The 18,131-nt window shown below is 32.4% G+C and overlaps 2 protein-coding genes across 2 annotated transcripts; one reads left to right on the top strand and one right to left on the bottom strand.

The window, feature by feature from the left end:
* Nucleotides 1–542: 542 nt before the first annotated feature.
* LOC134271244 (receptor-type tyrosine-protein phosphatase eta-like) lies at nucleotides 543–7,725 on the top strand. The gene is made up of 7 exons (XM_062753477.1): nucleotides 543–666; nucleotides 2,240–2,313; nucleotides 2,441–2,575; nucleotides 2,875–2,994; nucleotides 4,660–4,808; nucleotides 5,051–5,186; nucleotides 7,582–7,725. Exons 1-7 carry the CDS (start codon nucleotides 579–581, stop codon nucleotides 7,657–7,659), a joined length of 780 nt encoding a protein of 259 aa, XP_062609461.1. The 5' UTR covers nucleotides 543–578; the 3' UTR covers nucleotides 7,660–7,725.
* Nucleotides 7,726–10,944: 3,219 nt separating this feature from the next.
* Nucleotides 10,945–17,545, bottom strand: LOC134271243 (uncharacterized). Its single transcript, XM_062753476.1, has 4 exons — nucleotides 17,449–17,545; nucleotides 14,070–14,303; nucleotides 11,187–11,441; nucleotides 10,945–11,066 (listed from the first exon to the last, which is right to left on the bottom strand). Exons 1-4 carry the CDS (start codon nucleotides 17,495–17,497, stop codon nucleotides 10,996–10,998), a joined length of 609 nt encoding a protein of 202 aa, XP_062609460.1. The 5' UTR covers nucleotides 17,498–17,545; the 3' UTR covers nucleotides 10,945–10,995.
* Nucleotides 17,546–18,131: the final 586 nt, after the last annotated feature.

Below are 18,131 nucleotides of genomic sequence, written 5' to 3'. Positions count from 1 at the left end.
TTTAACATAGAGTGTTGATGAAACAAGACTATCAGCAGTTTTGTTTAAAGTCATCATTTCGTAAGGTCCATGGTCGATACAATGACCCTGTCAGCAAATACAATTTATCATTAAGTCAAATGCTGACTGACGTTTTTCGCACTAATTTTTAGTCCATTATTTATACACTGAATCGACGACGGATTTTTCCGTTATTTTCTGATCGACGGATTTTTCCGTTATTTCCCGGTCATGAGAAGGAGCACACAGCGGGTGTGACTGGTCGGCAGGGGATGCTTACTCCTCCATGGCACCTGATCCCACCTCTGATGTTTTGGAGGTCCGTGTTTGCTCTGCTCCTATTTGTATTGTTTCATGGACTTTATTGAATACTTTTCGTCATCTCCATATCCCTCCTGTACATGTACGTGTTAATCTAAGAGAGTGTGAGTCAATGCATGGATAATGGATTTTAAGTGATTTGATTTATGTACCATTGATTCAAGCTTATATTTGGGTAAATTGAAAAAAAAAAACACACAAAGACATATTTATTGCATAATCTGTTAAGTAGTTTTTGAATTATTTTGAAGCTTTTGATGAAAGTACGACCAACCTACACTGACTCTGATTACAAACTAGCCAAGGAAGGATGTGGTGATGTGCACAGGAAAGGGATACTTCCTTGTAAGTAGTCAGTCTAGCTATTTTGAAAGGAATGAATTGTCCGGATAAGCATTTAAATGTTCAATCATTCGTTGTGATTGTTTAATTCATTCATATGCTGTCATTGATTGACTAGTCATAATTTCTTAGTCCCCAGGCAAGTTTTCGCTTTACACTGCTCTTATAATGAATTATTTTTACAGTATAATTTGATAAGTATACAGGATAGAAAAGTAGCAAAACAATTTTTTGCACTTAATTTGTTTCATTGAATGTTATACACAATATGTAGAAACGTTAAGGCACCCTAGAATTAAAACTTCACATCGTTAAATACTGCATTATCTTCCATTCAAACGAATTTGCAGCAAGACAACCGTTCCTCAAAGAGTTTACACTATTTAAGAAAAGTTCTTTTATTGAATGTTTTTTCATGTGGAGACTAGGTCGTCCTCTAGTTCCGCTAGATTCTGCTGCTGGAAAAGCTGTCTTACACTCCGGTCTATCTTCTTCAATATATGTAAGTTAGGGTCGAGATTATGATGACAAGGGGGCTTACGAAAGTGCCTGTGCCTTACTGACAATAGTTACATAATGTCTCATTACATGTATTCCACACTCCTCAAGTTGAACATTGAGGGAAGGGCACTTCCAGTTCCGGTCCCATTGATTTTTTCCGGATAAACTCTATGATGATTTTGTTGTTTTTGTTGAAAATCTAGCAATTTCTAATGATTAAAAGGAATTCAGGAATGCTTTGTAGGTTTTTCCGGATGGTAATTATCAAGGTTTTAAGTAAAATAAAGTCATACAGTGAAAGGAAACAGAACTTTCGTTAACTACGACCAGCTTGGGCCATTTCAACTACACTTTCACACTTACACATGGAAGTACAAAATCTGAAGTATACACCCGAAAAACACATGAAACTCGAACTTCTTGCTTTTTAACAAAAACGGTCACAGTCAAGTAATTACGCATTCGATTTCAATTTTTGGGGCCTTGACAAGTAAATTTTGCAAATTAAAGGCAAATTTTAAGCAACAAGTACATTGATATTAAGGTTTTGAACTTTTAGAAAAAATAAAAGTGGGGACTAAGAAATTTTGACAATTATGTATAACCTAACAGAATGTTTTATGAAATATCCTATTAGAAATGAAATTAAAGAGATTGTTAGACAGCTTCCACGATTTATACGTTTATAACGACATCTGGACACATGGATATATGTATAAGTGTAAACCTATAATTTCAAAAAGTATACGCATGGTAAAAATATGCCTGTTTACATTTAGGTACATTAAAAAATTTTAATGTGAATTATGATGCAAGAATTCGTAAAAAATGCATCAAAGGATATAAATCGATAAGAACTGAGGGAAATGAAAGAATGCAATAAAAATGCACACAGGTGCACACTTTGAAACAATGGAAATATTTACTTTTCCTTTGTTGAGTTTTACATGCATTTGATAAAAAAAAAAATCATAGATGAAAAGTTTTTGTCCCAGGAGTTCTGCTTATCTCGAACAACACTGTGATATTATGACCTGTGTATTGTGTCATGAAATATCTTTTTTTCATTATACAGTGGATAAATTCAGTGTCCATCTCTCGTCTGTTTCGTCGAAAAGAGGAAGCTTCATCAACGCAATATATTTACCAGTAAGGAAAAATATGCATAATAGTATTGAGAATTACTTGTTGTTATCATTTCTTCAATCAAATAAATATTTTATGCACATTCTTCTCTAAGCACATTTCTTATTGTTTGATTTGCCGCGATTTTCAGTCATACACAAACAGGAGAGCGTTTATTGTGACGCAGTATCCGCCGGAAGAGGAAGCAGTTGATTTCCTGCGCCTGCTCAATGATCATGAATCTGATACAGTAATCTGTATGGATCCTCTGAAAGATATTGAATCGGTATTGAATTAAAATTCGCTTTATGTTTTACTGATGCATAGCTGTGTTTACGAAAAAAGTGTTAACGTATAATTCGTAGATTTTCATAGGTACACGTAACAGTACAAAAATCGTAGTAAAATAACAGCTGTAGAATTTAATGAAGTGATATAATGATAAAACTTCTTCTCATGTTGAGACTTTAAATTAACGAAAAATAGTTTTTGCGCTAATTACAGAATATGCAAAGATGAAAAGAAACTTTTGTACAATTTAATCATTGTATACACTGTACATGTGTCTTAATTTCATTGTTGTAGAGTACGACGTGGTTACCTACTCCTTCCTCTTCCAAGGTAGTCGTCCCCCTCAATGTTCACTATCAATCAAAGGCCGGAACTGACGTGAAAAGTACCAAAATTCACATGGTGCAAAATAATGTGAGTATTTTTAATTGATTCAGACATACTAGATTTAACTATCCTGCAAAAATTTACAGGATAAATTAAAACAGAAAGATGCTATAACACTGATAAAGCAGAAATAATTTGAACTAGGAGACTTATTGTTCACAGAACAATAAGAGGTCTTTCCACCTTCTTTGAATTTCAACTTTGTTTTATATCCTTAAAATTAAATTCCATGAATAAGAAACCAAAATTGTCTTAAAGGATAGAAAAAATGAAAATTTAAAAAAAAAAAAGAAATGACCTTGACCTTAGATCTTGAGAAAAGATTCAAGGTCAAAGGTCAAAGATTACAATGTAATTGACCCCATGCTTCTACGACTTATAGTTTTCAAGTTATAAGGTTTAATGGTAAGTACAAAGACGTTAAAGGGCAATAACTCATATAAGGGATAATCAGATCCTTTTGCACTTATATGTAGTAAGTTATGTCTAAAGACCCTGAAGACATTAGTGTAGGTTTGGTGTCTCTACGGTCTATGGTTTTGGAGGAGTATCGATAACATGTTTTTTCGCACAAGGGGCAATTACTTTTAAAAGGGTTAATTTTAGGGGACAAGAATGAATTCCCTGAAATAGTTTTAAGAGTACATATTAAATGTGCAAAGAAAGATAGTATGTGTTGAAATACAAAAGAGATATAAAAGAGCTGAATTTCTCATTTTTGGAATGACTCTGACCTTTGACATCTGCATAATTTTCAAGGTCAAAGGTCAATGAATCTTATGCAGTCTCTATGACTTCTCGTTTTGAAAATTTTTGATAATTCATAAAATTCAAAAATTTTCACTGGCAATAACTCATTGAAGGGGTCACCGAATACTTTTGGAATGAAAAGATTTTAGAGCTCTCAATTAGTCAAAGACTTTAGCGAAGGATTCATTTTTCTACGCTTTACGGTTTTGGAGGAGTATCGATAACAAGCATATCTTGCGAAAAGGGCAATAACTCTGAAAGGGGTCGAAGTTTATATACGCAGGGTTAACGAAAAAATAATTAAAGGAGTACATTCTTATAAGATATGAATCTTTTCGATAACTTGTGAAACAAAAAAACCATTCGGCGGAAAAATAATAAAGAAAAATAATAATAAACAGAACAATTTCAATAGGTCTTTCCACGGTAAGGTGGAAAGACCTAATGAAATATATCATAAATCAATACATACATGTATAACATTGTACATAACATGTAAGTTGTTTTTATAAGTACTGAGTATATATTTACATTTACTTTTTTTTTTTTACTAAGCCGACTTTGAAATTGATTTGAATATCATTTTATGTATATTTATGCGTAGAAATATGCACGGAGAAACTTGCGATAACGCGTCGTCATAATAACGCTACAGCGACACTTGTAAAAAGACAACGATATAGGGCAGTGAGAAATTCAAACATTGAGTTTATTTTTGGTGCTTTAATAATGTAAATACAAAGAATGGTATAAGTTAAGTGAAATTATAAGTGTGAACATCACACAGACTTGCTAGTGCACTTCATGTAATATGCCTGCGTGACAAGTTTATTTGATTAACACACCAATTACTAACACGAAACTATTTTTATTTCATCAAACGTATCTATTTAATTTTATTTTATATAACTATTATTTTTGTTTAATCAATTTCTGAATTAGAGTGAGGAGGAAGCTCATTCAGTAACCATTATTGAACCGATTGTCGCCATGAAAACATCCGGAAACCCTCTAGATACATCCCAGCTTAGAAGCTTGGTATCTGTCGCTCTGAGTTCTGAGAATGAAAAGCCGATTACAGTTGTTAGCAAGTAATTATATTCTTATATTATATCCATTCATTTGTTTTATTACCTTATGGTAAGCATACCAATGCGACACAAAACATCACCAATCACTTCAGTTGTTGCTATGTGATTCTTTTATCACAAATATCGTGCTTATGGTCATGTGTATTGTTTTGAGTGGATGATGAACAAGTATCACAATTTTGTGTGCAATGTATAATTATTCCTTCACATCAATCGTATATATTAATTTTATCTTTCATCAGAGATGGAGCGTGTCTTTGTGGATTTTTCTGTGCCGTTCATAACGTGATACAACAGATTAACATGGACGACTGTGTGGATATCTTCACTGCCGTCAGACAACTTCAAGTTCGAAGACCGGAGTTCTGTGCTAATTTCGTAAGTTCTTTAAAACTAAAATTCTAAAACTTTTTTAGGTCACCTGAGTAAACTCAGGTGACCTATTGCTATCTGTTTTCGTCCGTCGTCGTTCGTCGTACGTCGTACGTCGTACGTCGTACGTCGTTCGTAAACTTTTGAACATTTTCAGCTTCTTCTCTGCAACCACTGAACCAATTTCAACCAAATTTGGCACAAAGCATCTATGGGTAAAGAGGAACAAAAATTGTGAATTTCATGATCCCTGCCCCCCTGGGGCCAGAGGGGTGGGGCCAAAACCACTAAAATTAATGCAATCTTTAAAAATCTTCTTCTTTATTCCTGGAAATAAAGCAGTCAAACTGTTTGCATGATTGTAATCAGCATTGAGTCCTCTACCAAAATTGTGAAATTCATGGCCCTGGGGTCAGGGGTTATAGTGCTAGGGCAGGGCTAAATAAGTAGGTAGTGAAAATGCATTATTTCTCTGAAAATCTTCTTCTCTGCTCCTGGGTATTAAATAAACCAACTAAGTAGTTAGTTATGATGAGCAAGAGTGCTTCTACCAAAATTGTGAATTTTATGGCCCCAGGGTCAGGGTTTCTGTTGTTTGGGCGGGGCTCTATTGATTATATACAGTGAAAATACATGATTTCTTTGAAAATCTTCTTCTCTGCCCCTGGATATTAAATAAACTAACTAAGTGCATAGTTATGATGAACAAGAGTGCCTCTATCAAAATTGTGAATTTTTTGGCCCCAGGGTCAGGGGTTCTGGTAGGGGGGGGGGGCTTTATAGATTATATAGTAAAAATACATGAATTCTTTGAAAATCTTCTTCTCTGCTCCTAGATATTAAATAAATTAACTAAGTGCATAGTAATGATGAGCATGAGTGACTCTACCAAAATTGTGAATTTTATGGCCCCAGGGTCAAGAGTTCTGGTGTTAGGGGGGGGGGGGGGGCTCTATTGATAATATTGTGAAAATAAACGAATTCTTTGAAAATCTTCTTCTTTGCTCGTAGGTATTAAATAAACTAACTAAGTGCATAGTTATGATGAGCAAGAGTGCCTCTACCAAAATTGTGAATTTTATGGTCCCTGGGTCAAGGCTTCTCTTGTATGGGGGGGGGGGGCTCTATAGATTATATAGTAAAAATACATGAATTCTTTGAAAATCTTCTCTGCTCCTAGTTATTAAATAAACTAACGAAGTGCATAGTTAAGATGAGCAAGAGTGCTTTTACCAAAATTGTGAATTTTATGGTCCCAGGGTCAGGGGTTCTGGTGTTAGGGTGGGGCTTTATTGATTATATAGTAAAAATACATGAATTCTTTGAAAATCTTCTTCTCTGCTCCTAGGTATTAAATAAACTAACTAAGTACATAGTTATGATGAGCAAGAGTGCTTTTACCAAAATTGTGAATTTTATGGTCCCAGGATCAGGGGTTCTGGTGTGTGTGTGTGGGGGGGGGGGGCTCTATTGATTATATAGTGAATATACATTAAATCTTTGAAAATTTTCTTCTCTGTCTCTGGGTATGAAGCAGATGAACTACCTAAATAGTTATGATGAGCAAGGGCCCTAATCTTGCAGAATTTTGAATTTCAAGGCCCCAGGGTCAGGGGTGGGGGTGGAGCTCTACTTATATACTAATGAATTAATTGTTTGAAATCTGCTCCTTTGTATTTATAAAACATTTATTTATTTTTTGATAGGCAATTTTAATGGTGCCTTTTTAAAATTTGTGCAATGTGTGGACCTAGGGTCAGGGGTTTATTTCACAGTGTTAGGGGCACTACTGATTATTGCTGAATATTACTGATTAGTTGGAATGCATTTTGTTCCCTTACCTTGCGTATCGGTATTCAGTACCCCTGCGAGGTGATCATGAATAATTCATGGATTTCCTTGAATTTTTCATGAATTTTATTCATGAAATGTTCATGAAGATCCTGTGAACTTATTATTGGGCATATTTAAATCAATAAACCAAGCTGAGCAACTGTAGTGTATTTTTATGATGATCAATGGTGCCTCTTTCAAAATTGTGAATGCCATATAGCATCTGGCTTAAAACATGAATCAAATTCAATAACTGGAAAGTTGTTGCAGAATGCTCAGGTGACCTATAAGGCCCATGGGCCTCTTGTTTATTGCCCTGAATGTGTGAAATTGCCCAAAAAGGGACGTAATGATTTACAAATTTATAACGAAAAAGCTTGTTGTCTCTTTTATTGACAACATTTTAATTAGAATTATTCGTGTCTGGAATAATTCAATTAAACAAAATTAACCACGACACCATTCACAAAACACACGACTTTTTTATCGTGGGTAAAATCTATTTTTATTCACGCTATTGTCATAATTTTGAAATTACACAGTAAAATCTTTTTGATTTTCTTTCCAGGATGAGTATGGTCTGATCTATAGATCTGTTTATGATAACATACAAAGTACAACAGAAAACATTTACAGCAATCAGTAAAGTGGTGGATCTATACGCTGCAATCCTTCATGACTTTTAAAATTATATAATTAAAAATATATATATTTATAGCCTCTACTATATAAGATAAAACAAAACAATGAAACTTTTATCATATCATTTGAAAATAAGAACTTCAGTCATATTTATAATAAAGTAAAATATTTACATTTGCAAATGTTTTCCTTTACATAACACTACTGAAGACAAGCGTTTTTATAACTGTGTAAATACAGGTTTGGGGTCAAGAGGTCATAGATGTGCGTTTGGATAAACGTTCCACGTAATTTCTCTGTGACGTCATAAAGGGTCGACGCGCGTTTAGTAGATTACGTACATGCCGTTGGGTTTGAAAAATTAACGCATTTCACACGTTAAAAGTAACAATCAGGCAAATATAAAGTATGAATAAGTCACAAATGTAAATATAAGTAATAAGGTATCATTTTTTGAGTTTTATTGAGATGTAAAACGGGTTGACACATGATCAAATCTGCCATAAAGCCCTTCGGGCTTTATGGGATTTGATCACGTGACCAACCCGTTTTACATCTCAATAAAACTCAAAAAATGATACCTTATTTCTTAAATAAACAAGTTTTACTGCATAGTTATGGATTTATTTTCCACATAAACAAGTTAATTTCTTTATTTTCTGACCGGTCATGGTATCCTAGTGTAGAGCATTCGCTTTGTAATCTGGAGACCCGGGCTCGATTCTCGTTCGCGTCGTCGCGTCATACCTTAAACGAAAACATAGGTAGTGACTGTTCCTTCGCCAAGCGCTCGGCACTAGAAGTGAAAGGTGAAAGGTTTTTCGGATATGACCTTAAAATCGTAGGTCCCGTGTCACGGTAGGCGTTTTCACGATAAAGAAAGCTCACTGATTAATGGCCCTGAGTGCCAGGCATAGGTCTAAATTTGAAGTCCTTCCTCGAAATACGGTGACGTCTCCATATGAGTGAAAAATTCTCGAGAGGGATATTAAACAATATATAATCAATCAATCATCTTTATTTTCTGAGATTTGTATTGGTTTCCATATTCTTTTGAAATAAAAAGTTGAATTTTAATGCGATCATCATGGATGTCTGGATGTCAGAAAACAATCAGTTATCAACGTCTGTAGAAGTGCTCCCACCTATCCCCAAAAAAGTGGGTATGTCACAGATTATACACATGTTTAAAATGAAAATAAGAAAAACCGAGGTTCAAATATCACCTATTACATCTTTAGAGAAGACGATGTGAGATATCTGTTTATTTCAGAAGTCCCATTCCATGTGCGGGAATGTTTGAATCTATAACTCTCTGATTTTTCTGTCAGAATTCTCTGAACCAGAAGTTTGACCTCTGCATCTTACTATTTGTTACATGCAAAGATTCATATTCTTACATTGCTACATTCACATCCTTACCTTTTATACAAAGGGTTCTTTCAAACCCTGCGTCACATCCCTCTAGACAAGAGCCATTGATGTGGTGACATTGTTCATATCCCAGACAAGCTCCACATCTCTGTCCGCAATCCTGACCATATCCACCACCATCACATTCTTTTTTTTATGTAATGAAAGGTCATGCAAATATATCCCCTTAAAATTTCTTCCAAAGATTATACAAAATCAAACGAACCAAGTTTAATACGGTACCAAAAAAGTAATAAAATTCAAGAACGAACTATATGTGATTTTCAACCCTTAAAGTAAAAAATAATGCATTGTAAATAAAAAGATGTATAGCATATTATTTTTAAAATGTAACAGGATAGAAATGAAGATGGATAAGGAATCTAGTCTTTAAGATCACGTATTTGCAATTTAAGGTTACATATAGAGCTAAGACCGGTCGGGAGGGGATGATAACTCCTTCATGACACCTGATCCAACCTTTGATAATTTTAGAGATCCGTGTTTGCACTGCTCCGAGATCTATGTTTGTTTATTGGACTTATGAGAATGGATATTTTTCGTAATCTCCATAAATTGCTTTGCTAAAATAGAGATATGCCATCCTGTTTACCAATAACATTAAACATGGTTCAACATCCCATGAACTAACTAATAGTCAAATTTAAAGTCTCAGTTCTTACGCTCACTACTCTGAAGTCCCTTCCAACCTGTCTGGCATCCACCTTCACATTCCCCTGTCGCCTTGTTACTTCTGTATGGTACTCTACAGTTGTCGTTACAATTATTTTCACAATTATATCCAAAATATCTGGCAGGACATTCTAAATGATATAAAGAATAAATTAATGCGTAATGTATTTCACTTAAAGTTGACAAAATACTTTTTTTTTTCTTTCAAAATATTAAAGTAATTTTATACACTCCATTGAATTAGACATGTACTTATAAATCTAATTACCAATATCACATAAGTTTCCTTTATATCCAGCATCACAGCCTTCAAGGCAAGAACCATTGATATGATGACATTGTTTATATTAAGGCAGGTTCCACAACTCTGTTCACAACCCTTTCCATATTTCCCACCACTGCACTCTATAAATTGTATTGAACATTGTTGGTAACAGCAGACAGTTTAATGATTTCTTTTAGATAACATTATCAGATTAAAATCACCCAGAGTCATACCATGTATCATATCATATATGTATTTAAAAACGGGCTTAATATTTTGTCGACTTTACGCGGACATGGATAACACTAAGAAATCATACTATCTAAATAATGTTTCATTTATTCACGAATGCCATATCAATTCAATGTCTATTGTCTGCACAAAACTTCAGAAAAAAAATATACCTTTAGGACAGATGATACAAACAAAAAAAAATGGATTCCTGGATTGGTATATATTTTTTTAGCCTAATTTCATTCAAAAGGATTAAAATAATAAGTGTTTAAAAAATAAAGAATTTATATAAATAAATTGTAAACCTTCTATGATGTTCCATATTCTGCCTCAATGAGACCATCCGTATTAATCTATATTTATTTTTCACTTCAAATCCATTTTTCTGAAAATTTGAATAAAATAATTAAAACTACGTGGTGAAACATTCATTTTACTCACTAAAACATGACTCAAGTTGTTATTTTCATTTTTTTTTTTGACAAAAGTTTGTATTATCTGTCCTTAAATTTTTTTGAACGTGAGAAATTCTTTTCGCGTAATTCAACGAAACAGTCTTCTCGGGTAAAAATCATCGGGTTAATATCCCAAATAAGATAATTTCCATGAAAATTTCCTCTATCTAACGTATGTAGAAACCCAATAAATGAGTCGCAAAATGTTGATCATCAATATTACCATTTTCACATTGATATCCCTGATACCCAGCTTTACACAATGAACACATGCCTGTCTCTATGTGACAATAACGACAGTTGTCAGGGCAGGGAGGGAACAGTTTGGTCCATGATATCCAGTCATACAACCTGCAGATGTCAATTGAAAAAAAATGACAAATATGTGCAATACAACACACGACATGTACAAAAAAAAATGAATGGTTAACATATGCTATACAAAATAAAATAAAAATAAAGACTTCATACCATAGACTTCTACCTCACAGAGTTCATTAAATGCGTAGTAAGAATAATCATCTGGGTATTTGACATTTCCAAGCTTTTCATTGTAGTAGATGACGTATTGTGCATGAAAGGTATAGGTTATATTTACAATGGCTGGTATGGTAGATCTGGTATAGTTTGTATCGTGGCAACATAAGTGACCATCAAGTCGGTTTGTTGTGTTTGATAAATAAACACGAAACCCAAGAAATCGTTCTGTTAATCCATTATTTTTATCTGAAATTTTAAAACACCTCATATTTTATAAAGGAAATTATTTTTTCCTGAAAATAATGCAAAGAATATGTTTTGAGTTTCCATGAAATGTTTGATGCCTGCTGGTTACGACTTTTAGAAATTGCACATAATTATAAACTGCTATTGATAAAAAAATGCCTGTGTAAAGACGAATAATGACCCCCATCGAATAATGACCGGGGGTCATTTTTCGCTGTCGTAGAAAAATGACCCTTTTGCCCGTAGAAAAAGTGTCACCACCCTAAAAATTTGCAGAACCCACGTGAAGAAAAATGACCACCGTAGAAAAATGACTCCCTGTGGATTAAAGCTGAAATTTTTAGGGGAAAATAATTTAATTAGATAAAGAAGAACATTGGCCAAAATGCTCACCAGAGCTAATTGGGAATAAATTGATGATACCGGGTATGTTGATCTCATAACATTATACAATTATAGCTATATTTTAAGGTCAATTCGATGATTCAGAATCTAAAGGAGTAAAAGATTTATCGATCCTAAAGGGTTAGGTAAACATTGTTTTCTGATGGTGGAAATCATCGTACTGACAGAAAAATTAGCAGTATTATGTATCATTATCATCCGCTTGAAAGTGGGAGGGTATATAGTGATTGGGATGTCCGTCCATCTGTTACGCTTTGGGGTATCTATCTCTTATCCGTAACTCCTCGTATATATATATATATATATATATACATGTATATATATATATATATATATATAAATGTGTTTGTGCAATAGCTATGCCCCTGTATGGCAACATAGAGAAGATTAAACTTTTCTTAAATGCAATTTAAATATATTGGTACCCAAAGTAAGGTCTTGTCACAGGGAGTACACATATTTTAAAAATATGAAAGTCATAGCTCCAATAAATGAAAAGTTATGGTCAAGGTTAAAGTTTATGCGGACAAACAGACCCCCAGATAGACAGACATACAGACGGACACGATAAAACTATATACCCCCAAATCTTTGATTACAGGGATATAAGAAGTAATGGTCTTCAATTAACTTTTCATATTATGATACAGTATAAAGAAGACGTTACAAAAATGAAAATGTTTGTTCTGATTTTCATATTTAATTCTTTAAAATATAGACTCAGAACTGAATAAAAGGGTGGAGTAAAACAAGAATTAAGAATTGTAATGAATACTATACTGTATGCTAAATCAAAAGTTTATGTCTACATGTATAGTTTTTGCATAAGTATATGTATTTTTCTGAAACAACGTATAATTGGAGTCAGTAAAGAAAAAAAATTATATTCATTAAAGATCTCCAGCGTGCGTTTGATCCATTTACATGTACATCTTTGATTTTCTAGGTTTGCTCCATTATCAGAGAAATGATAATTAATTGATTGATTGTTAATTGGTTAAAACTGATTTGTCAATAATTCGGCAGAGAGAAATGAGGAACTTTATAAACCCTAGATGCTAAGAAGAACAAAGATAAAATGTATTCGAACAAATGCATGAATTACTCGAAGGAAGAAAAATTATATCATACAGCATATTTTTCCCTTTCACCTTTTATAAATTTTGTATCACTTTGCAGGGGGTCATTTTTCAATTGGGTTCAATTTTTTATAGGACTAACATATAAAATAATGACCCCTAGGACTCCAGGTGGTGGGGTTGGGTGGGGTGGGGTGGGAGGTCATTTTTTGTCGTTGAAAAATGACCCCGGGTCATTATTCAATGGGGGTCATTATTCGTCTTTACACCTGAACATAATAATGAAACAGAAATAGGTTTTGCTTTAAGGTATTTCCATCCTTCAATGATATCACAGGTTTTTGCAAAAAAAAAAAAATTTATTAATTTAAATTCATGCCAAGTAGAACAATAATTCTTATAAGAATGCTTTTCAATAGATGTAATGCTATATATTGTTAAGTAAAAGAATTAAAAAAATGTTTATTTTCTCTGTTTAATCAATTTTTCTATCTTTAAAAAAAATCTTGATAAGTGCAATAACTCCTTCTCAGGTATCTTAATTCAGGCAATTTCTTTATTGTACCTCTTATGTAGAATAGTTTCCCTTGTATTCACAATTCAAAAGTATCTTAATAGTTGCAAGTATTTCGGAACTTTCAGCATCAGAATTATGCATTTGAACCAGTTTTTATATAATTTCATCATAATGTTAGCAAAAATGTACAGACTTTACATGTTGACAAACACTTCTGTTAATTTATATCTCCTATCCTAAATAATTTGGCAACCTATACATTTTTTTGCAATAATTAGTAAATTTAGATTATTTTAAATGAAAGTAAGTGCAGTTTTTTGTACTTTCAACCATTCAAATTGTGAGAGTTGAAAGACCTTAAGCAATATTTGTTTTTTAAAGTTGAATAATTGATTATATTAAAAATAATTTTTTTAAAACCAGTAATTTCCTTTTAGTTTTTTTTTCGTTTCACCTTTTGAAGAACATTCTTCCTTTAGATATGTTTCTATCTAGTAAATTTAAATGAACAACTTTATTTGTAAAATCTTATGACACCACAGTATGACGGAAATAACTTATCAGCGTTTCTTTGAATACAACATTCAACAAAAATTTAAACATACACGGTACGAAATTAAAACTTACCCCATACATTATTATCAGTCAGGTAATAAATCCGTATGTCATGGATGCTATGGTCTGATTCCAGGTTTACCCACCAGGTGGCGCTTCTTTTATTGTCAGCTGACTGAACACACTGTCCTTCCAACGGATTGAGGTCAGATTTCCGTCCATCTACTGCATTACTAGAATCAAATCTACTGTCTGATACAATGTAAAGATATGCCTGCCAAGTCTGTTTTTTCAAAGCTACGTTTACTAAAAATCACAAAAATTAGTTCATAAAAGTTTTTTTTTTATTTGAATGCATCAAGTATCGTATATACTCGCCTATAAGTTGGTCCACCTATAAGTCAGTTGTATTTTTTTTTAAAGTTATTTGGCAGGGATTTGCCATTGACCTGCTTATAAGTCGGTTCATTTTTTTCACAGAATCAAATGACAATTTCTAATGAATGCTCCGTTGTCTTACCCTGATTTCAATTAATATTTTAAGAAATGAAGTCGATATTTAACTTTAAAAAAAAAAGAATAAATACTGCTTTCTTAAGATTAAAAATAAAATACAATTCTTAAATACATATATTTATATATATATATAATACATAAAATTTATGTATTATCTTATACTACATAAATGATACACTGAATCTATACTTTGTTCAACGATAGTAGATGAAAATGTTCATAGAATACTATAATTCGCCATCCAGAAAAATACCAGTCACTTTATGACTCGCCTATAAGTCGGACATAGACATTTGGACTAAAATCTAACTCCCAAAATGCTGACTTATAGGCGAGTATATACGGTACATGTACATGATAAACGTTTCATTTGATGTCCATGGACTTCTTCCTTCTATGACAAAAATATTTCGCAATGATTAATATAAAAAAAATTAAAGAACAATAAACACATCTCAATAAAACATCCTCAAACAGCTCTGTGCACTTTTAAGCTCACGTGGTTTTTCGCACAATTTAAGATCACATTATTCTAGCAATAAAACTTTTAAAAACATTATCGGACTTAACTATAAGACATTAGCCAAATGTGTTTTATGATTCACATACATAATTTTTAAAATCATTATCTTAAGTTTTCAAAGTTGATGTGTTAAAGTGGACTTTATGAATAAATTGTATGATATTACATCTGTATGATTTTACCATACGTATTTACACATTTAATTAATCGACCTTTCATTGATACTTTTTATCTGGAAATTTAAAACAGACTTCTTAAGTTAGCATTTATCTCAGTACTTTGCACATTTGCCATAATTGTCTTATTTTTTTTTTCGAAATGTGGCAACGAAAATGACAATGGTGCCTTAAGAAATTATGCAAAGAGATAAGCTCCCAAAGTATGATTTATCCCTTCAAATAGTAAATTCTTATTATTGAATAGAAAATTATTTTATATTTAGCGTTTTTAACTTTCCAATTTCGCGATGTGGTGTATCTTTCATGTTGCTAGATCAGAAAGTATCTCTTAAAAATGTCAACTTTTTAACATGTAAAACAGTTGAACAGATGAAAATTACTGTTATCATATTGCACTCTAGCGTTATGTTAATGGATAGATAATACAGAAGTTAAATCAGCTGCACTGTTTCTGTCTCTATACAAGACAAAGAATTGCTTTAAAAAAAAGGTACAAAGACGGCTGCGTTTTTGAGAAACCATGAAAAACCATTTGTGAACTATCACAATCCATCAACCAAGAACATATAAAATTCTTACCTTTTTATTTGTGAAAATTATGTCCTAAGTAATTGAAATCAGATTAAAATTTAGTTTAAAACATTTTAAAGATATAGTTTGTTTCGCTGTTACACAAATTCTTATTGTAACAATGTAATTTTAATTTATAAGAATAATCACGTGACTATTTATAAGTGCAGGGAGCTGTATTATCTCGTTACACAACCTACTCGGTAGAGGTGACTAGATGCTTTAAAGAGATCTTATATTTTAAAGGTTTTTTTTTGTCAAAAAATGCAGAAATCACATTCAAACTGTCAAAAGTTTTCTTTTTCTTGTCCATTTTTATTGAGAAATTTATTCCTCACCCCTTATTTCTCACTAGGATGTAAAAAAATCGAAACCCTACAGTACTATAAAATTTCGTACGTGGGAGTTAAGCGGACAGAAGAGAGACCGAATAAAAATATATATACATGTATATGCATGTATATAAAAAATATACTGATTTGTTTTATGGAATATTTTGGACAACATTGTTGGCCAGGGAAAAAAAAAACATTCCGATCGCGGTAAATACATGTTCACATGCAAGACGGATAGGTGGATTAACAATTTTTTTTTATTTCAATATTCAGACTTTTTTAATCAAGTGATTTCTTTTATATTGAAGATTAAAAAAGATAAATATTATTGATTTGTAGTTTTTACTCGTGATTTTTTTTTCTTTTATGTAAGGAAAACATTTTCTAAAACGATATACATGTATCTTATTATTTTTTTACCTTCAAAACATTACTATGATTATGATGAATGCGTTAAGTTTACAAATAAATTTCATATTAAAATAATTATTTTACATAGTTTCACTAAAAACCAGACACAAAACATGTAATGATGACCCTGATTACCAAACACAGACTTCCTGTGTAATGCTACGTATACACAGATTTTTGACATCTTGGGTATTGGGGGTCTCCAGGTAAATAACACCACTGTTACTTCGACCACTCCCCCTCCTCAGGTAACCGTACGGTAAAAAAATTGGGTCTTTAAATGTGTCTATCCTGTTTTTAAATTGGCAAAAATATCCTACAAATATCCCTTAACCTGTTCATGTTAATCCACAAAAAATGTATTGTTAAATTGCCAAAATATAAATCGCCGAAATCTGAATAGATCAAAGAAATTGTATGAAAATTTAGTGTGTACTGGGAAAGTGCTTACTGATTTCTCAACACTTATGTATATTGTTAATATAGACGTCATAAACATGCGTATTATTGTTATGTTCAGTTTTGATGTATTCTAAAGCTATCGTTGATTCACTACATTGTAATAAAAAATGAGTTCCCGATGATGAAGCGATATTTAAGTCAAAATGGCAACTCTTCAATGTGAAAAACTTCCGGAATTAAAATAAAATAAAACTTCGTTGGATGAATCTGGATGACTACTTCATTAATTTATCAACTCCAAATATATTGATTTTAATTAGAAATCGAAGATCAATATAATTTAAAAATACTGCTTTCGAAGAAGAAATTTAAATTGATTTTGGTATGCGAGCCATGCATTGAAAATTTTGCATTTCGAATAATCATCACATACTGCACGCTCGATTCATTTAAATCATATGAACTCCTGTCAATAGAAAAACGTGAAACGTGAATTTGCAAAATTTCAAACTTACCATATCCATAAATATAACCAAATACCAATGTTATATGATAAATTTCCATTATTGAAATCAAACTAACAAACTATCACCAGGATGATAAGAAATAGAAGTCGTCAATGGTATCATCTAATAAAAAGTCTTAACTCTACCAGGAAGTTATATTACATCATTTGACATTTCATATGTTTCGTTTTCTTCACAAAAAGTACTCTACTGTAAACGATCGCGATCACAATTTTTTCGCGACACATTTTTTTCGCAAGATAGTTATTGATTCTTTAATAACAAGATAAAATTTTCACGAATTTTTGTTTTTAAGGTCTTCCGTCTCCAACAGAAAATCTTATTGTTTTCGTTCGGTTTCTTTTCCCCTATCATTTTTCTAAGGTTTTCAGTCTTAAGCGAAATACCTTTTGGTTATTCTTAGTTTTTTTCACTTCTCTTTTTATTAAGGTCTTCCGTTTCCAACGGAAGACCTTATTGTTTTCGTTCTGTTCTTTTTCCCTATTATTAATAAGGTCTTCCGTTTCAAATGGAAGACCTTATTGTTTTCGTTCGGTTTCTTTTTCCCTATTATTATTTCTTTTTACCGATTTTATTGCCGAGAGTTCTCGGAAACAGCTCGGTCGTTTTTCACGAAACTTTCAGAGCTGATAGATATTGGTCTGAACCTTATTGAAAATTTTTTATATGTA

This window comes from Saccostrea cucullata, unplaced genomic scaffold (assembly GCF_032062105.1).
Source record: "Saccostrea cucullata isolate Sc308-1 unplaced genomic scaffold, CSIRO_AGI_Scuc_v1 ctg7796, whole genome shotgun sequence".
Lineage (NCBI taxonomy): Eukaryota > Metazoa > Mollusca > Bivalvia > Ostreida > Ostreidae > Saccostrea > Saccostrea cuccullata.
This window is presented reverse-complemented; position numbering and strand designations above follow the sequence as displayed.

Bases quoted from the DNA above. Each gene is read 5' to 3' on its own strand.
- LOC134271244 (XM_062753477.1), top strand. From the start codon at position 579: ATGAAAGTACGACCAACCTACACTGACTCTGATTACAAACTAGCCAAG. The intron at 667-2,239 runs GTAAGTAGTCAG...TTCATTATACAG, and splicing joins CAGGAAAGGGATACTTCCTT to TGGATAAATTCAGTGTCCAT. The intron at 4,809-5,050 runs GTAATTATATTC...ATCTTTCATCAG, and splicing joins CCGATTACAGTTGTTAGCAA to AGATGGAGCGTGTCTTTGTG.
- LOC134271243 (XM_062753476.1), bottom strand. From the start codon at position 17,497: ATGGAAATTTATCATATAACATTGGTATTTGGTTATATTTATGGATAT. The intron at 14,304-17,448 runs GTAAGTTTGAAA...TGTGATTTTTAG, and splicing joins TGGTTATATTTATGGATATG to TAAACGTAGCTTTGAAAAAA. The intron at 11,442-14,069 runs GTAAGTTTTAAT...TTAAAATTTCAG, and splicing joins GACTGATAATAATGTATGGG to ATAAAAATAATGGATTAACA.